Here is a 20,906-nt window from a genome sequence, read left to right as displayed (position 1 = left end):
TTAAAAGATGCTCCATCATGATCACAGTCCAGTGTCACTCCCGGGAAGCCAGCCTTTGCCCACACTCTATCTGCTTGGTCATCCACTGCCGATACTAGCATACTTTTGACATCTTCTACTGCTAATGGCACTCCTGCACTATGCTTTTCAAATGCATGTATCCACTTACTTGCCCCACCTGATAGCGGGGGCAATGATTTCAGCAAATTAGCTTTGTCCATCTGAGCCCAGGGTATGTAATTTGGTCTCCCACCTCCCCTATGTAACAATGGGAGTTGCAATTTGCCCTTTGTTGTTCTGCCAGTACTCACCTTCAATCCTTTCCTTCCTAACGGTGCCATTCTTCCCATCCTATTCCTTAACCTTCCTGTCCATTCCTCTTCCATTGTCCTTCCCAGAGGTGTTCCCTCTCCTCTACCTGCCGCTCCTCCCATTGCCACACTCAACCTCCCACTTTCCTGTTCATCGTCCTCAATATCACACCACAATTCTTCCATGCCCCCGGTAGCCATTCCCTCTTCACCTGTGATTTCATCCATCTCCTGTGACCCCAGTTCTATTATTCGAGTTGGCTCTTCCTGAATCCTGAACAGTATTTCCCCTTTCTTCCATCCCTCTTCAGATGACTTGTCAAGTGCCTGCATTCTATATGTTTGCTCACCTCTAACAGCACTGGTTCCACTCTGCTCACATATACTTCTTATTCTAGATAACTCATCTCTTGCCATGGAGAGCCTGGAATCTAGGTCCTCTGTTAACTTTTATATATCTACTGCCGATGTGCTTACCTGTCCGCGCTGTCTGGGGCACTCGTATGGTGGTTGTGCTGTTGGTCGTGGGGTGGCTGTGGGCGCTGCAGTGGGCACGTATGTGGGATCACTATAACCTTCTGCTTGCACTGGTTTGTTCAGAAGGGGGTACAATGGTGTTACCTCAATTGATCCCTCTGTTTCTATCTCTTCCTTTCCAACTTCATGTATGAGTAGGGGAGTATCAACAGTGGAGGGCAGGTTAGATACTGACTCCTTCCTTTTGAGAGGAGGCACTTCCTCAAATAGCCTCCGTAAGTCTAATATTTCTCTTCTATTATGAAACTGTTTTCCTTTATATTTCATGAATATGCATGTGGCTACCATATCTAAGACACTCTTATCAAACGATCCCCCTTCTGGCCCTACTTGAGGTAGTCCTTCTCCCTTTAGTTCTGTGACCCGCTAATCGCGGTACTTTTTTATACGTTCTGAATAACCAGGTACATTTTTACAGATATGAGCCAGGGGTGTTTCCGCCCCCATATTGTATTCTCAGCTTTTTTATTCTCTTGTACTAGTTTGTATCTGACGCTGTGGATTGTAGGTGCGTGCGTGTGTGTATGTGTGACCATTACCTTAAACAATTCTTGGGCATACGCAAAACACACTTGTTTACACTATTACTACCTTTAGATCAAAGACATTTACTCACAATATTACTACCTTCAGATCTTACCGGGTCACACTTACGATGACCATACCATAGAGCTGTGCAATGTCATCAATTCAAAAGAATTTCTTTGAAATTCATTGAAACATCTTTAACTTAACATGTGCAACATGGGACAGACACTTAACAGACTTTTGACATACAACACAACATTTACCCCTCACTTTTTCCCTTGCTCTGTACTTCTCTCCCTGGTAAGGTCCCCTTTCCCTAGATCATCAATTGTCCCCAAACCCTAACCCCTTTTTTTTTGTTCAAAACCTTTTATCTTTTAATCACACTGAGGTACCCCCACTAAAGTAGATGGAAAAAAGAAAGTAACAGTTTCTAACTTATACACCGTGTCTCCCTATTTTCAGACACCTTGATTTTATTCTCCACTTTTTCACTTATTCCCAGTACTAGTTGAGATAGCAGTACGCGGCGTCGCCTTCTACCCCCTTGCAGAGCTAGGTTCCCGTCTTTTAACTTCTCTTATTTCACCTTTCTTGTCCTAATGGCCATATGCAGAGAAAGTAGAGTAAATATAAATAGCATTAATAGTTGAAAGTACCCCTTTAAATGACCTTGTGTACTCTGACTCCCTTCCCCTTCACCCTTTACACTCACTCGCACTTAATACTCACGTGCCCGTCTTGAATCGAGATTCTCGGGACTGGGTCCGGCCAGGCGGCGCTGCCACACACTCAATGGCCGCCCCCCCGGCTCCGGCGAGCGGTAATAAAAGGGTTTTTTTGGAGCGGGACCCCGTACACTTTGTTCTATTCCGTGTGCACGTCTAAGCATAACAGTTGCTGTAGGCGGGCAGCTCTCTTGAGCGGGCGCACCGTGCGTCTCCATTGCCGCCCAGAATTTCTCGTGCCGGAGGGGACGATGAAGAAATTTTAAAATGTAATCACGCTTTCGGGGTCACTACTGAAAGCAAGCGTCCCCAAAAGGCATTACCCTCCCAGCAATGAGAGGCAATAATGGACACCCCCTGAGAGGGAATGACGTCAAGACCAAGTGCAGGTAAATGTAAAAAGTTCTTTATCTAGTCAAATAGGGCATGCAAAGGATTCTGCAAGCTCCAAGAGCGCTCTGTCTGACAATAGCAAAGACAGTATTATTTATTACAAAACTTTGTCATGAAACCTACACACTATAGGGGGCACATAGTCTTGGGGATTGGGTGGCGTCGACTAACTATAGGTGCAGTAGTGACAAGCAGCTCCATGATTGGTGGACATCAGCGTGGTGCCAACGTGGGGCGGATGGGTCAGCTGATCTCATTGGGGTGGGGCTGCCAGGCCAGGCGCGGTCAGTGTCGTTCATGGATGATTGCCCTGACATTTTGCCCTTGTGGCCACACACACAAACATTCATCCGTTTAGATGATTCCAGTTGTCCTGTAAATCCTGCAATATGTTACTGTAAGGGATAATAGGACACAGGAGGAATGCATATAATGTGAAGCTTCAGCATTACATCGGGGCACTGTTACTTCTGATCTGTTGACCTGGTGTCATAAACTTGGGTGTCTGGTCTGAGGGCATGAGGTGAGCTGCCCTGTCATTCTGGCCTTGATAGATGTAGTGAAGAATTACTTTATGATGTGTTAGTACAGGGTTGAATATCTGCTCTCTGAGGCCCATTAACCTGGGGTGAACCAGAGTACCACTGGATCAGCAAGGGTGTACCTCTGGCCCCTTGAGGCGGTGGGGTTTAGGACTGGGTTGTAAATAATTCATTTGGCCGACCATGGTAGTCTCGTACATGGGGGAGGTGAATACTTGAAGCGGGTCCAGCAGAATGAGGGGGGTGAGGCTGTGCTGCTCGCACACCAGCTTGTCCTGGCGGGCCTTGGCGGGAAAGGAGGGGAGATGGCCGTGGGAGTGTGTATGAGCAATTCTCTGTGCTTGGCCTGCACACTATGCGAAACGAGGAAACAATTAATAAAGTTAGTAATATTAGAGTGATCACACATTTCTAATGTCTATACATTTGTGTATTATTTCATATATGTCTACAACAATTTGGCAGTGTTTTATACATCACTAAACATCGGACGACTACATTTTAGCAATCTCACACGGTAGTAGTTGGATAACACATGGGGTAGCATTAGGTTTGGTGGTGTACTCAGGAGCATAGAAGCAATACATTCAGTGGCGATAATACATTTTCATTCTGGCTTGTACATTTAAACGTGTCCCTCCGTGCAACACACACATGCTTGCAGTAATGCTTTTTATGCCTTCCTTTGTACTTAGCAGCATTCGTTAGTTAGCACTAGGTGGTCTGTATCAATTTCTTTTCATTAAGTCTTCTAGGCGCATGGTATCGTGCATGAGCTGAGGCCATGCTTACTTTACCGATACATATGAACTTTTATCCCGTCCCCAAACACGGATGTTTATAATTACTATAACAATTCTATAAATCGTCAAGCTTTGGAGCATGGTTGGACATCGACAGGGGTTCATACAAGGAGGGTAGTGACACCATATATTTTACATGTTAGGGGTTAGATGCGAGGTCGAGGCCTGTTCTATTAGGATGGGTTTCTGTTATTTTCCAGACTTGAACCATGAGACGGGTCACTTCGGGGACAGTGATGTACTGCGGAAGGTAAATGATACAGTGTTTGTTCTGATACTTCTTCGTGTCTGGTTGCTCGTGAGAACGGGCCTTCAGCGGATCTGCCATGGAGTGGAGGCGCCGGGGAAGAGCATGGCTCTCTGTGAGTGGGGGCCAAGCTGCAGCATTTGTAGGCAGGCTGCCTCGTTGGGGTTTTAGGTCGTCAGTATCTAAAATGAAGTCCTGGTGTTTCCAAAATGGTGTCCACGGTCTGTTACAGAACAATACGATCAGTCCTGTGTGTCGATCAGTAGTCACCCCGCAACCTGGGCCCTGGTGACAGGGGGGCCTCTGACGAGCCACGAACCACACGTTGGTGGGGCATGTCGGGGAGGGGGGGTCTCATGGACCTATCCGCCCATACAAAAATAAAGAAGAATACTTTGCCAATTTAAACTTTTAGGTGTAATGGATACTGCCCACTAAACATTATACTATACTTGCTGGAAAGTCACCACTAAGGGTATTGCCGCTATGTTGAGAAGAGGAAGGTTAAGGCAGCCAAGCTGGTATTCAATAATGTATTCTGCAGGTTACACACACATATACCTCTGCAGTAGGTACATTAACCCAGCAGACAATTTGAACAAAATTGGATCGCGTGACCTGCAGGCTAAAACATTGTCTACCTGCTGCAGGTGTTCTACCTGCTAAGCTATTTGTTCCAATAGGGCGATGCTTCTGAAAAGTCAATGTCCGTAACATATAATGACCACCTACCATATATTTGTTTTGTACCAGATCAACCATTCTCAGAAAGCACTACCCTATATAAAAATCCGTAGAATTCAATATAGGCTGATGTATATAATAAATATTGATGTGGAAAATGTACATTCTAGTATTTGAGTGCTGAAATGTAGCAAAAATACATTTAAACGGCAGCAAAATTGTCCAGGCCCATGCTGAACTCTGCTCCTTTTTGCAGGTTTTTCTATCTGCAACTCGATTTGCCCTCCAAATAAAGTTTGTGAACCAGGCTTGCTGAGTTACCAGCCCGCCTGATTAAGAGGCAGTTGCCCTCATTTGTTCCAGTACCGCCTAAAGAAGAGATACAAATCCTGCCTAATAGAGCTGTCCTCTCTTCAAGATCAGAATTCAGAACATTGATGATAGCATTGAGACCTTGTAGTGGTGCGGTCACTGCTTGGCGTGTGGGTGGATATTACGGAAGGCAATCATGCCGAAGAGCAGCCTTCTCCTTGTTGAATGGCTGTTCGGCAAGGCAAGCAGTGTTTCTTCTCCTGCTGAAGCGGAAACCTGCAAGAGAGAGAGAATACAAAAACTATTCTCTCTCCACTTGGTGTAGCTATTTTGTCAATCAGCAGTTTTATTTCAACTTGGATTTGTCCGATTGGGCCGGCGGTCGTTGTATGCTGTCCTTTCCCCACGTGCAGAGGGAGTGGTGTACCTTAAACCTTTTCTGAGGGCCTTAGTCTTCAGTCTCTGTAGGGCTCTGTAATGCAAAGGAGCAGGAAATATGGCCTGGATAGATGCCCGGAGGAGTCATAAAATCCTTGACTAATGCTTCAGCGAGATCACGCTCAACCTGAGAGCCCTGCTCAAATCCTTTCTGCTTGACTTGACATTGCCCTGAGGACGACTCAATGACTTCAGCTTTCTGTTCATTGTATACCCCCAGGAACCTCACAAGCATGGTACCCTCTAGCCCTGCTGATGACCATGGAAGCTCCCTGGTTTCACTTGCAGAACCGCATCCTCTGGTTTTGCCAGGGGCCCTCAGACTGTTTGCCTGGAGGCTTCCAGGGATACATGGTCCCCAACGGCCTTTCACAGGAGGCTGTTGGTCTCATCAGGGATTCCTGGGCCCAAGTACGATCCGTTTTATAGTTCTGCCTGGTCACCCTAGGTTTGCTAGTGTGACCAGTAATGTGTGGATGCCATTCAAGTGGCAGTAGTTTAAGTGATCAACGTTTTGGCTTCTCGTACTTCTTTCTGTTATTGTACGGTTAATGTTTACAGGTCCTCTACTTTAATGTGACATGCATTGATGGATGGTTCACTGGTGGGGGAGCATTCTTTGGTCTATCAGTTGCATAAGGTCCGCCGGGTTAGAATTTCACATAGACCTACCTAGAAATACTTGTCTTTGGGATGTGGACAGGGGTCTTTAACTTTTTCGTAGTCTCTGTCCTTGCAGGCCTTTTGGATAAGCTGGTTATACTGATGTTTCTGATTTAATTTGGAGGGATAAGATGTGAGGGCAATGAATTAGTCAGGTGGGGCTTTCTCCGGAAGGAGTTCCATTTCTTGCTCCTAGACGGACTAAGCTCCTGGGTGATCAGTTTTCCCTACTTTTTAGACTATCCATGTTGATGTATCATTTGCTGTTTGCAACAATATGAGGCAAGAACCAGTGCTCTGAACATATCCGAGGATCAGTTGTTTGTTTCCTTAAGGGGGCCTTTCATACTTTTCTAGTCAACTAGTCTAGCTGGAGGGGTGGATGTGGCGGTCTGTGGGCTTCACTCAGCCAAGGGGCATATTACGTCGAAAGCATTTTGGTCTGGCAATTTTAGCCCTTGTGCTTTTAATGTTCCACCTGCACTTGTCGAGGTGCAATGGTTTTTTAATGTGTCCCAATGTTTTTAAAAATAGGGCAAACTTTGCCAAAGTGCTAATACTGTGCAAACCTTGCACTTGCACCGGTGCAAAGTTTCTGTAATCTGGCCCAGAACGGCAAAGCTGGCATATAGACCGAACTCTTACATGACCAGTGTATTAGGTGACCAGCAGAAAGGTTTACATTTCAATTACATTTACAGGTATGTTTGATCCCTCTCTGGACCACTTTAGTAGTGCTGCATCCATACCTGCAGCATTTGCAATCGTTTCAGGAGGATTTCGGATGAAATGGGGTCTTTAATCAGACTTTTATTTTACCTTTAACTCTTACACCTTCTTTCCTTCTAATCATTCTTCACACTCATACATTGTATGTCTTTTTCTATAGGTTCTTGTCATCCATTGTGCATTTCACTTGTGCTCCTTCCTCCCCCCATCATATATGTTATTGCCCTCTGGTCCATCCTCTTTCCTCGTGTACATTTCCTGCCCCTTCTGTTCCTTCATCTTTCCCATCATGGATTCATTTGACCTTTGTTCTGTATTCTCTCCCGCTGTACGCTGTCTTTTCCTTGTACTTGGTTCTCTCTCCTATAATGCATTTTTCTTAAGCTCCATTTCTTATCTCCCGTACAGTTACCTCTTTTGATCACTTGGTTATATGCCCTTCTTTGCCTTTCCATCACTTGTCTGAAAACCTTCCTCTTCTTTTTTTTTCTTTCTTGCCAGCTGGCCTTCTGGCAGCAGTGTGAGATGCTACTGTTTGTTCTGGTCGCAGCCCTTTCCTCAGAGCAATAGCGCCTGGGTCCCCTTTAGAATAGTAGGGGCTCTACGTCTGCTGACGCCCACCCCTCACGTGTGCCATGGCCTCTGCACAGTTTAGTCTACTTCCTTTGGGTTCCCATCACAGGCACCTGGATGGTGGGCAAGTTTGCAGGGGATCCTGGGGCGGTGTCCGGCCGCAGCATCTGGCTTTGCAGACCTAGAAAGGTTATGGAGGTGAATGCCAAGCCGGCTTGGCGCCATGTAGCAGCTAGTTTGAAGGCCGTCCCATTAGCAGAACAGGTGAGTTTGATAGCAGTGATGATCCACGGTAGTCTTTGCCATCCTTGCTGTAGGACAAGTACCTATTAAGACAGTAAAGGGGGCCACAAAGAGAAACCTACAGGTTGAAGAGGTGCTCAGTTTGCCTTTTCTTTCCTTTCTGTATCTGATTGGCTTCTTCCAACAGGTATTTGTTTGGTTCCTTATTGTGTCTCTCCATTCCATAATGGATGGCGGGTCCGCCATCTTTTATGGTAAATCAGAACACGTAAGAGAGTGCCTTGGGAGAGAAGCCAATAGTGTGTTGGGGTTCGAGTCACAAAGAATAGGCAACTGTCTAAAGCCTTTTTGCCCGAGGGATGATTAATGGAAATTCTTCAAATTCACCCAGGTGGCATGACTGTGTGCCATGGCACACATGATGGGCTGCTGGGCCAACATGAATGTCCTTATATTCATAGGCTCCAGGCACTCAGATAGGTCATGGGGACACAAAGCAGCAGCTTGCTTTGCAAATTGCCCGTTGTTTTGAATTGTCAAGAAAATGAATCCTAGAAATGGATACAACCCTTCTGTGCATTGCACATTTCCAAGCCCATGTTCTAAACGGGCACAAAGGCGATGTGTGGAAACACTCACCGTCCCTTCTTTTTACACTTTTGTGCATTATTCAGAAATGTGAGATGAATGCGCGTATCAGAGTTGCGCACAAGGGCCTTACCTTGGCGGATCACCTGCACATCTTGTGGTAAGACTAGTTCTTCTCATGAGGGAAAGATAGTGTTGTGAATGGCCGGGGCTCTATCTGCTCTGGTTTTTTACTCCCGCCCCACGAACTCTCACGGGACTGATGTATCTGGAGATGTAAAATGGAAGTACACAGTGTGCTCTAGATGTACAGCACTGCAATCACAGAACGCATACAGCCAGCTTCATTTCCACCTGATAGCAATCATGTTAATAATATGTGCCTGGTGGTTTTCCCCATAGAAAGACAACAGGATCAACCCATTTAAACTGTATTTTGTACTTAAGGTGATATTCAACCTTTCCATAAACAGGGCCTAAATGTAAGTCGTGCTACCATTCTTCTGCCTGTCAGACCTTCATGGCTAAACCAAAAAACTAGACTTAGCGTTGCGTTTAGCATTCGAATTCGTGTATTGTTGGTGCTTGACTGATGCTTCTTCCGTTCTCTGTCCCCAAGGAATTGAAAAGCAAGTTTTCCGGTCAGACCCTGAAGGAAAAGTCCCTGAAATGCCAGAAGGACGAGATCATGAGCGCTGTGTGAGTATTTCTGCTTCTGGCCCTCAAACACCATAATGGCACGTGTATCTATTGTGCTAGGAACAGGGGTGTTGCTAGGTCTGGAAAAGATTTGGGGCTACGTTAGTGTTGGAACCTTCGGGACTGGGGGCTAGCTATAGCCTTTTGGTTGTAGCTCCTGGTATTTTATACGGGGATACAACCAAAAGACCAGGGGCTATAGACCCCTTAGCCCCCGCCTAGCAACGCCTCTGGCTAGGAAGTTGGCCACCTCATATAGGACGTCCCCTGGCCTGTTTCATGTGAGAATACCATTTGAATGATATTTATAGTGAAAATGATCTATATTTCGCCAGAATTGTCTTCGTTGTTTTTGTGTGTGTTATAATTCTGTTTTTTCCAGGGGGAAGACCCTAAACTACACTTTTCTGCCCCTGTTTACCATCCACGCCCACTGCAAGGTCACCATTGTGGCAGGCTTTGCCTCCTCTTACTTTACCTTGATTCTCTTCGGGATTCCTTGTCCCTCCACTCCCATCCACTATGCCGCAGGAAGGCCTATCATGCCAGTGGAGAAGGAGATTGCTTTTTAATTATTTTTTTTATTTATTGTGCATTTGGTTACAAGAGAATAAAACCTTAAGCACAGATATTGATTGATTGATTGATTGATTGATATTTTATTTCTATTGCACTCGTACACAAGTGATTCAGAGCGCACAAGGCAAGGGAGGGGAACAGGGGAGAACAAAACAGCGATTTTACTAGGCCCAGTGACATTGAGAACGCGCAAGTGTATGGGAGAGGGGGGAGGGGAAAAGTGCATGGAAGGGGGGAGAGGTGGAAAGTGCGAAGCAGAGGAGAAACAGATAAATAACAATAAATAAATAATTAAGGCAACAAACAGTGGTAATGCAGCCAGCAATTTGCAAGTGCTAGGTTTAAGGCAGCAGACAGGGTAGGTCCGATAAGCGCAGGAAGAAAAAGAGGTGTCTGTATGGGTACAGATACAGACCCCAGTGCAAGGGGTAGCCCGGAGGAAGTGCGGGAGGGTGACAGGATGAGCAGGTACCTGGGCCCAAAGGACAGAGGGTGGCCAGGTGCATGGTGCCAAGAGAGAACAGACCAGCAGGGGAGAGGGTGAGCGAAGGCAGAAGAAAAGAGGAAGGTCTTGAGGTGCTTCCGGAACCGGAGATGGTTCTTCTCAAGTTTTAGAGTGGCAGGGAGGCTGTTCCAGAGGGAGGCCCCAGCCCAAGACAGAGATCTACCCCAAGCTCCTTTCTTAGAAAAACGACTGACCCTGAGCGAGTTAGAGGTAGAGGAGCGAAGAGTTCAAGAGGGGAGGTATTTGTGGAGGGATAGCTGAAGGTACAGATCACAAAACATTATGTACTAATCAACAATAGCAAGTTTAGCAATATCCACTTCTCCAATTTATCTATCTCATCACCACACAACCAATATATTCACATTTCATCCATAATTCATCATAAATATAAAACATTTACATTTTAATTAACTTTTAAATATCTAAAACACACATTTTCTTAGAAAAGCAAGTGATGTATGCCAATTGCATCCACCATTTGTAAATAAAAACAAATTCAATTTGATTAATTTCCTAATTAAAAATCAGTCCAGCCAATTCAGTAATCTACAGTTCTCATCAGCCAAGCCCACCATCCTATTTTAGAAGGTTTGTTAAGTGCAAAACACGTTTTATGGCCTCTTTTAATACATAGAAAATTATAACCAAGGAGGTTGCGGCATAGAGGGTACTCCAGAATTGATTTTCTTCTATTTTACCAATCTCGGTAACAAAAGAAGCATATGCCCTCTCGTAATAAACCCTCAGTCTTGGACATTGGGTCAATATGTGCCGGTTCGTCTCAACAAAACTTTGACATAGTCTACATCTTCTATCCTCATAAAGGACACCTATCCAACTACCCATACATTCCAATGTTGGGAGAATGTTTAACCGAAGAAAGAAAATAAAGACCATCATTTTTTTTATCACAAGGTTTTAACAAATAAGTACAGGGCCTACCGATTTCAAATTCCTGTTGGGTTTATTCCAAGTATCATTTCTTTGTACTCAGTTTTATCATCCAGTGAGCTCTATGACATGCCCAAGTCTTCCACTTAAGCTGTTTCTCAAAATGTGGGATTTCCCGGATCATCGCTAGCTGAAAATCTATGCTAGCACAATGCTCCCATACATACTTTTGCAATATCCCAAAAGAAGGATTCTGAGGCTCTATCCGCAGATGTGTTGCAATGAGCCCCATTAAGGTGTTGTCCTCAGGCTCTCTGAGCAAAATGGTGCAATAGAGCTTACACCGCTTCAGTAGCCAATATGCCCCGAGAGAGCGCAGGCTCAATTCACAACGCAATGCTACCGGTAAACTTAGCATAGACCTCAGTAACTTCCCTTCTGATTTGACCAGAAACGTAACATGTCTATCCGAGAGTAGCTCCAGCCCGTATAATAAAGCAGGGATGATGGTGCTAGAATATATTTTTATCGCTCCTTCAAAATTCTTAAACTCCTACGCTAACTATATCTTTTTAACAAGTACCATTTCGTAGTCACCATAATACGATTTAATGGGTGATACACTAATTGGTATCCCAAGATATTTATAACAATCATTCACTTCCAACTCAATATGGTTTAGTTTCCAAGTGAAGGATCCTTAGTTTTTAAGTGCTCTACTCCCAGACACCATGATGTTTGTCTTTGAGGAATTAATTCACAGGTTATTCCCACTAGCATATCTAGCCATCGCGTCTGTGCTACGCTGGAGGCCATTTGGCGTATAATCCATGAGTATGTTGTCGTACACATACCTTATCCATGGGATTCGATCAATTCCAAGTCGGGGGGCGGGAGGGTTCTCACTTTCGCCAAGCACTGATCAAAATCTGATGTGTATATGTTATAAAGCAGGGGTGCCAACACGCATCACGGCTTTAATCAGATATTGGTCCTAACCTGATGAGTTAATTTCCCCTCTTGTGACAACCTTAATGTAACCACTGTGTCACTATAGGCCTTCACAAAGTGCAATAGTATCAGGTCCAAACCCCATTCCATGAGCTTGCTCCAAAGCTTTGGGTGAGAAACTGTGTCAAAGGCCTTCGAAAAGTCCATATAGCACACATACAATTTCCCTTTACGTGAATTAGTGTCCACTATTAAATATTGCAGCACACAATTATTATGTATCATGCTATGAGACTTTCGAAAGACAGATTGACACTTTTGCAAATGACCTGCTTCTTCTGCCCATTTGGTCAGCTTTCCCAATAGGAGCATGGCAAATATCTTAGCACTTGTGTCTGGCATTTCTAGAAGCCTATAGTGTGTGCGCTCTGCTTCACCCCCCTTTTTATACACAGGGATTAGAATTGATTCCCTCCAACTTTCCGGGATCTGGCCAGATGCAGAGAGTTTACCAAACCATTGAGAAAAGATCTCTGCTCAGCATGAGGGATTAGATTTACATGCAACATTTGGAACTGCGTCCGGCTCGGGGGCCATAGAGACTTTTAACCTTTTAATCACTGCTTCTATATCATCGGCTTTGAAACCTTTTATTAGCTCCCATTTCTTCTGCAATATTGTAGGGAATACATAATCTATGTTAGAATCTTAGTATAGAGTTTTCAGATATGAAATCCACACTGTCTCTGCAATGGGATTGAGCTCCTGAACCTTATTTCCAGCGAGAAAAATTTTAAAAAAAAGGGCCAACAGTTTTTTTTAATCATTGGTATGCAGAAAATCAAAAAGAAATTCCAATTTGTGCTAAGAAGTGAGCTCTGATGCTCCTTGAACCCATCCTTATACTTTGAAGTCAGTGCTTTTAGGTGCACTGAACACATTGATTTTGAGAGGTCATCTTGTTTCTTGAGATTTGCCCGATTTTTTCATAGTTCCCTCTTTTTTTTAAATTTGACTATATCAAAGGAGTTATGATTTTCCCTGTTTCCCCCATCCTCGTACCATACAGTTTTAGATTGTGAAAGAGTTGTGGCAATACGCTGTTTATATCCCATTCACTTTCGTTCAACTTGTTCATCAAGTAGACCTTTTGTTTTTGAAAATGGTACTTTAATCTCCATTGTTAGTATCCGTCCAGTAAATACGGTTTCCCTGATTGTTAACCCTGGACAGTACTTTCTAGGTATTTATTCTACAATCCTTTCAATGGTGTATTCTCAAGTCAGCACTAAATGATCACTAAGATTGGTCTGTACCAAATATAAGGGACTACAGTTGGACTAAACTTCCTGACTACAAAACACATAATCAATGCAACTAGCAAACTCCCCATTGGTCCATGCGTTTTTAACAGTACTATTAGCTTTCCCTGTCAAATGAAGGCACTCCAAATTACACACCTCCAAACACTGACTCCATACCCTCTCTTTCAGGGGTAAAATGGACATACCATCTTTCCCATTGATGTGTTCATTAAAATCCCCTGCAACTAATATTCTCGATATGACGATCATACCAATAATCTAATTTTTCAGTCACTTTCTTCTGCATTATACTATTGAAATATGCCCCAGGGGGTTTGTATATGTTTATGAGCAGGAGGGGTGGTAGAAGGTGCATTGCATTTTTTTTTTAAAGCAGACAGTACAATCAGCGAGGATTTACCTATTTTCAGTACTTTCAAGCTTAAGGAGACTTTGGCCCCTATGGCCAAACCCACCATTAGGCAGCCACAAGCATTCTGTATGGCTGGACAGCAGATTATGTTAAAACCATCAATATAAAAATCATCAGTACACCAAGTCTCCAATACATACATCACATGCATTTAATACCTGTAATCCAATTGGATTGATCAAGAAGGAATTAAACCCACGAAGGAGAAGGAGATGGTGTGCACCAGATTGAAGCAAGACCGTGTTGGCCATGCATTGTGCCCCCCACCTGTGGCCGAGACTCTGTCTATTAAGAAAACAAGTTTGCGAAGAGTAACAGTGTAACAGGATGGGGTTCCTAAAGATGTAAACGCCAGCTCTAAGCATGCTCGTATTGGCTCGCGCAAATCTCAAATCCCTTGAATTTCCGCAAGTTCAAGAAAGTGAAACTTTCCAAAGTTTTGGGAGGTTTGCGCTAAAAAGCTTTCAACTGGGCTCGACAGTTTAAAAGGGCGCACAGAAGGGGTGACAAGTTTGCTCTTAAGTGATTCGATGTTCCTCCATTTCTCAACTCCCATTATGCTAACTATCTAGTGTAACGGTAGCCGCAAAATGGACACCTCCACACCCGTTGCTGTACACATGCTCGCTTCCACATCCCTTGGCTACTTCTCTGCAGGACTTCCACAGAAATGTGTGCATAGCCCTAATCCGGGGGACCAGGGGGGGTTGCTAGGTCTGGAGTAAGTCCGGGGCTATGCTAATGTTGAGACTGTCGGGACTCGGGGCTAGCAAGCCTTTTGGTTGTTGCTCCTGGGCTTCTATCCTGGGCTATAACTAAAAGGCCTGGGGCTATAGCCCCCTCAGCCCCCCCCTAGCAACGCTACTGTGGGGGACACCGTCCGAACCCCATCACTCCCCCTTCCACTCTCTTCCTTCTTCCCCCTTCAATCCCCAGTTTGCTCGCCCTGTACCCTTTCTATGACCTCATCTCCTCTGTCCCGCTCTGCTTTCCCGCCTGTACCCCTACGCAGATGATGCATTCAGAAAGGACCTTTTGCACTAGATTGCATGAGTGACGTTTGCACGCCAGGAACCAACACGTTCAGAAGAACTCAGACGAAAGAAACAGTGACATTTTCAAGGCTAACTACAAGCGTAGATCCCTTTGTAAATTGTTCTATCCACAGACTAACATTAACTCTACGTATTCCATTTTTGAAAGACAGCTTCAAATTTAAAACACAGCTTTCAAAAACTTTCACGGAAGAGCTCATTCATATTTCTCCTTGTTCATGTCATCTGCCAAACAGAGCACCTTCTTGTAGCCATGTTTGAAACCTACAGTTTTTCTTTTGTAGCTCATACATTGCCGGTCAGATAGCACAGCCAGTGGTGCGATCGCTTTGACAGCCGTAGGTTCGAATCCCAGCAAGGGATTCATCCTTGCAAGCTGGACAAATGAGCACCACATGTGGGTTTTAATAAGCTGTGCTCAGAGGTATCCAGTTCAAATTTCGAATGCCTTTTTGTCGAAAAAAAATATTTCCAATATATATTTTTTATTTTATGTTTTTTTGGGTTTAGTTAGTAAAAAAAAGGGTCAATAAAAAAAGGGTTGTTGTGGGGGAACCCCCATTCATTAAAAAAAAAACCAAAAAAAAAAAATCGACATTTTTTTTGCGACATTTTTCATTCGAGGAAAAAGGCATTCGAAATTGTGACATTCGAAAATGTCACTATAAACCGTGCTCAGATGCTATTCAAATTAGTATTAGTTATACTAATCAAAGGTATTTTGTAAAGAAAAACAAAGGCCACGCTTTGAATGACGCACATGCCCTAGCGAAAAAGTATGCATGCCAACATGCCACTTGTCATTGAGAAGAAGCTCATTCTGTCCTGTTATTTTCTGTTTTCTGAGTTTGCATCCTAGATTTATACGGAAAATGGCGACGCTACTAGTCCCAGAATGCATAGGAAAGCAAGAATGTCTGAATCAGGCTGATAATATTACTCATTGCAGCGCCGAGACATCATTATTGAATTGGGTAATAATAACACCGATTATTACAGCACTTAGAAGTGGGTGAAATTCAGCATGAAGTGCTGCATGGAAATGTGATATTATTGTTTACTTCAGAAATGTGGACGCCTGAGTGCTCCTTACCTGCATCTGAATCTGTGATCTGTAGGTTGCACACAGATGTCTGCAGCAGGGCGTTTAACCCAAAGAGCTACCTTTCTATTGCATTAGGACCTTCGAAGTATTTTTTGACCCCAGAATCAATTTGAATATCTTCTGCTTCCTTGAACCTCTCTTTAGGTTTCCGATTAGTATGACGTTTTGTGATGATATGAGAGCAGTCGCATTGCTTGCCAAACCACTTGAAATGTCCATGCATCAAGTAAAGAAAGTCTGAGGAATGTCGATTTGGGACTTGCAAGCATGCCTGGGCAGTACTAAATTGGGTAGGCGTTGTTGCAGGAAAGCCCTCTGGTATGAACATGAATTGCTCCAGTTTTGACACACACAGAGTAATGCGTCCCAATCACAGGATATGTGGGTGTGGACCTTCAGACCACTGTGCCGCTCAGTCACCCCAGAGAATTCATGGAATATGACCCTAGATCATAACAGTTAGTGGTGAGAATTGAGTGGACTGCAGGAGTGAAAAAGAAATATGTCTAGAATGTAACCAAGCTTAAGGACGAATACTCATAATAGGGCCCCTATTCAAGCGATAGTGGTAGTCTATTAAGAGTACCCAGGGTTTTAAGTTGTGATAGTCACTTTGCAGGCTGAGATGCACTTATTGACATGTTATGTGTTACACTTACAGGGCATGAGGACACCCACAAATGGATGTCTAGGCGCTAGGGAAACACATAGTGTGCCCGTGATTTGTGATTTAAGAGTATAAAAGACAGCTTTTTTTACTGCGAACGAAAGGGAACAAAATGAGAGTAAGCACAAAGGGACTAATGAAGAGAGTTCTAAATGCTAGGAGCCAAGAATGCGACAGTGTTACAGGCCCCTCACATAGGTACATCTAGCTATGTTCTATGCCATTACCTCACTGAGACACTCAGCATCTCCAGAGGCCTACGATCCACCAGAAGTAAGGACATGTGCACACTTGAACTCCACTGGTGCAGGAAGGAAAGAACCGTAAGGCAGAGCTTCTCTGTGCCCCTAGACCTTGTATCCTCCACCCCATTGACATCAGACTCTCTCGGCTTCTACAGTTCAGGAAGGAGCTCAAACCCCTCCTCTTCAAGGAATGGCTCCTCCCTAACACAGAGGTCCACACACCCTCTACTCCCTGTCCTGTCTCAGACTGTGTGATCTGCTTCCTACTATTGCCTTCCCTGGTTGCTTGTAGATCCCATGCTGCCAATTGCTTGCCCTTTGCCTCCCCTGTTGGTATGATATATGATATGGAATTTATAACGCACCTATACACACGTGTTTCAAGGTGCAACGAGGCAAGGGAGGGGGAAAACAGGGAAGACCGAGACAACGATCTTACTAAGCCAGATGACATTGAGATTGCGCAAGTGCGGGGGCGGGGGATTGCGATGGGAGAGGGAAGGAGGCAGTGCAGTACATGGGATCAAACAGTAAAACAATAGAAAAAAAAGTGCGGCAAGTAGCTCCCTGTTCCTATATTTCTCAACTTGTTCTCACTGTGTTTTTCCCTCTATTATTGTAAAGCTCTCAGTTGCCTCCCAAAGCTAGGTCTGTGCTCAAAAAGCACCCTATTAATAATAATAATTATTTATATCCTAACATCACAGACAGTCTTTTTATTGGTACAAAAACATAAGGGTTTGAATTTGAAAGTGTGTTTTTTGCTTTAGATAGGGAAACATTTTTCTACCCATTTACCCTGTTTTCGGTTCTTGTAATTTGGGAAATAAATACCACTTTAACAACATTACTCTTTGCTGATCAAGTCATACGGATGCCACAGCACTGATATACTGACATGCCACCCAAAGCATAGGAAATGTTCAGATTCTATAATATTGCCTATGGATTTAGTTTGAGTCAGAATGAGTCTATGTCGGAGATAAAACCCCACATTCAATAGGCACTGCTTTAGGATGAAGCAAGGCCAGGGGCTTTTGTTGTTGAGAGTCCATAAAGTAAACGCTGTCCTACAAAATGAGGCCGAGCATGATTTTTTTTCAAGCTGCTCCCCCGTACCCATCCTCTGTACCCACATCTCTTACCTCCGGTACAGTGCACGCACGGGAAGGATGCTGCCGGACTTTAACCTTCGGCATTTAGAAGGCAGCATAGAGACCCTGAACGAATGGTGTTTACCCGAGGCAGGATTACCAGCACAGACGTAAGGAAGAAATAGTTATGGAGCATAGGAATCCAAGAACCAAAAGGTCACTCCGAGAAATGGGTTCAGAGAGGATGTGGTCTCAGATGAAGGATTTGGTTAAAAGGTGTGTACCATATTGGATGCACCGGCAAGGGTTAACTGTGCCAGAATACCAGAGATGATGTTACTTTTAATTCAACATGATGCTGGTATTTCTTTCTGCTAATCTGATTTCACTTTCATAATCATCTGTGCTGAAAAGTATAGTGCATACATGTATCTCTGCTCGGACTGTCCCCTGCTAACCCCAGCCATTGCCTTCTAGTTTGAGAACATGGTGGTTACCAAGTAACGTGCATTCTACAACAATTCCAACAGCAGGGGACTGCCTTTAACCGTAGACAACCATGATTCAAATTACATTTAATTGTGGAACCTCCATGGCCAGGTGACAGATTAATAAATAAATACAAACTATATCTTTTTTGATATGGTGGTCTATCAGAATATACGAATGAATGATTGGATAAACACACAAAATAGAAGACAAATTAGCTTTACCAATTGAATTAGAACGGAGATAAATTGGAACACTTCCTCCATAAATTCCCTTCGGCTGAATTAAGAGACTTAATCTGAATTAAGAGACTTAATCATGCGGATTCGTTTAAATGTTTTACCAACAAGACAGGTACTAGGAATGCAAAATCAAATTCCTCGAACAGAGATGTTCGGCCGCTTCTGCTCAAACCAACTTATCGTTGAATCCATTAAACACCTACTTCCGGAATGCAAAGCTCTGTCAGTGAAATAAACCACCATGCTAGAGGTCGTAAATGAAAACTTAAGAAGCCTCACAACGTCATTATTCCTAATTGAACAAAAAGTCCCACTAATCATAGCAGCAACAAAATTAATCAAAATAATTCTTCAACAGATGAACAACTCTTGAAATAAACTGTTCCACAGGACACCAGGAGATTATTATTTTAGAGGATGATAGGATGCACCTTGTCCTTTCCCAAGAACTGAGAAGACCAAAAGGAATTGTATTCCCTTTCTATGAAAAGCTTACACCAAACTAAATAATACATTAAAAAATATATATATAAAAGACCATATCTTTTTGTAAAAATGGTGGTCTATCAGAATATACAATTATGAAAGCCAAAAAATATGTGGTGCCATTTTATAGTCAACCTTGTTTAATAACTCGTTCAACTGACAGGGTCTTCTGTGTACTAGCAGTCTGAGGCTGGTTTTCACCCAAAAGAACCCATTTTGGTGGACCACTAGAAACTTCCCTTTGTTCTCTCTGGGAAGGCGTTTCACCTTCCACAGAGGACAGGAAATATCCCTAGGCAGTTATCTCGGAATCAGTGCTTCAAATGCAAGTCCTGCCAGGAGATAGTCAATTTAACATAAGGGTAGAAATTGATGGAGTCAAATGAAGCAGGTCAGATAGGAGAGAGGGAGGAGTTAGGGCAGCCTGGAGGGTAGCTGCATCCAAGAGAGGGGTTCCGCCTTCTTGTGCTTTCTTAGTCCACTCACATCTCCTGTGACCCCCTCCCCGCTTCCAGCAGACAATGTACTCTGGGACTGACATCATCAGGTGACGATTCTTATCACAGCAGTCGGCATTAGATCTTACAAAAAGCTTGAACTAGACCAATCCATTATGTCAAATGGACTATAAAAAAGGTGAATACCTCCATCCCCCATAGTTGAACGACTTTTGAAAAACAGAAGAAGAAAGATACACTTAGCACTATAGTGGGCTACAGTCTGCCCAAAGTCCTCTGCCCTACAGATGAAGATGAAGACTCCAAGGAGGGAGCAAGATCCTCCCCATGTCTATCCCATAGGACCATTTGGGGTGAACTGCTGTTGCATCCTGTTCACTGAAGGTGACAACCCTTGAACCTGCTCTCTGGCAACCACCCTGGCTTGGAAGAGCAGAAGAAGAACTTGCCATGTCCCTGGAGATCCTAGCTGGGTGGCCCCCAGCAAGCAAGAAGCCAAGGAATACCTCTGTGCCTTGTTGCCCACCTCAAACAACTTTCAAACAAACTCCCTCTGAGGCATTTTCGAGCTGCTGCAGTATCCCCCGAACAGCCTTCGACATTCACTGCTTCTTTGAACAGCTTCCAGCCATTTAGCTGCTGACTCTACCATTGCCTGCCTGCGCTCCAGCTGTCTTCAAGCTGACTGCTGCTGTAACACCGCATTGCATCGCCTCAACCACTTCAACACTCCATTTCAATCATCCCCTGCCTGTTTCTTCAGCAAAGCCAATTACTGCAAGATGATTGCACTGAATCACTGGTGTATGTTTTACCAACTCAACCATCTTGACGCAGACTCGAGCTATTGGGAGCATCTGACTTGACTGTCTTGACACCATTTTAACCAACTGGAACATGCCAAGAAGCCTGGATCAAGGCTGTCAAGTCAGAGTCTGTTGCCTGCTGTAAGGGGGTCGAAGAAGAAGACTGACACAAAGTGGCATGACTTTGGTTATAGGCTTTTATTTTAGAAATGGAAAAGAGGTCCTCACTATCAATAACTTCTAAAAGGGGTTTACCGGCCTCAAGACGAAGACTAAAATGGTCTATCAGAATGTCCTCAAAGTAAATTTCACCATCCTCTGTCATAACCTACTTCTATCCCTCATACTAGAACTAAAAACGTAACTATCATAATGTTCCTACTTCACGGAGAGTGGCTCCTGTCTCCTGCTTCTTGAATGGCGTTTAACAAAATGTTCCTTCAAAACAAAGAATACCAGGGTGAATGACTCCCGTCCCCTGGTTTGCAGGTTTCAAAAACAGTCTTTACACAAAATTCTCTCCAGGAGAATGGCTCCCTTCCCTTCTCCTGGCGTGGTTCTGCACAACTTCCAAT

General features: G+C 43.9%; 1 protein-coding gene across 1 annotated transcript in view; it reads left to right on the top strand.

Moving 5' to 3' along the window:
- NEK11 (NIMA related kinase 11) overlaps positions 1-20,906 on the top strand; it is a 1,698,151-nt gene that overhangs the window by 974,041 nt on the left and 703,204 nt on the right. Inside the window, exon 9 of the mRNA XM_069648723.1 lies at positions 8,939-9,018. Within this exon, the coding sequence (XP_069504824.1) occupies positions 8,939-9,018 (80 nt within the window). The remainder of the gene's footprint in view (positions 1-8,938; positions 9,019-20,906) is intronic.

This window comes from Ambystoma mexicanum, chromosome 2q, assembly GCF_040938575.1.
Source record: "Ambystoma mexicanum isolate Mex_15411 chromosome 2q, UKY_AmexF1_1, whole genome shotgun sequence".
NCBI classification, from domain to species: domain Eukaryota; kingdom Metazoa; phylum Chordata; class Amphibia; order Caudata; family Ambystomatidae; genus Ambystoma; species Ambystoma mexicanum.
Note: the sequence above shows the minus strand (reverse complement) of the source record. Positions and strands in the feature narration are given on the sequence as shown.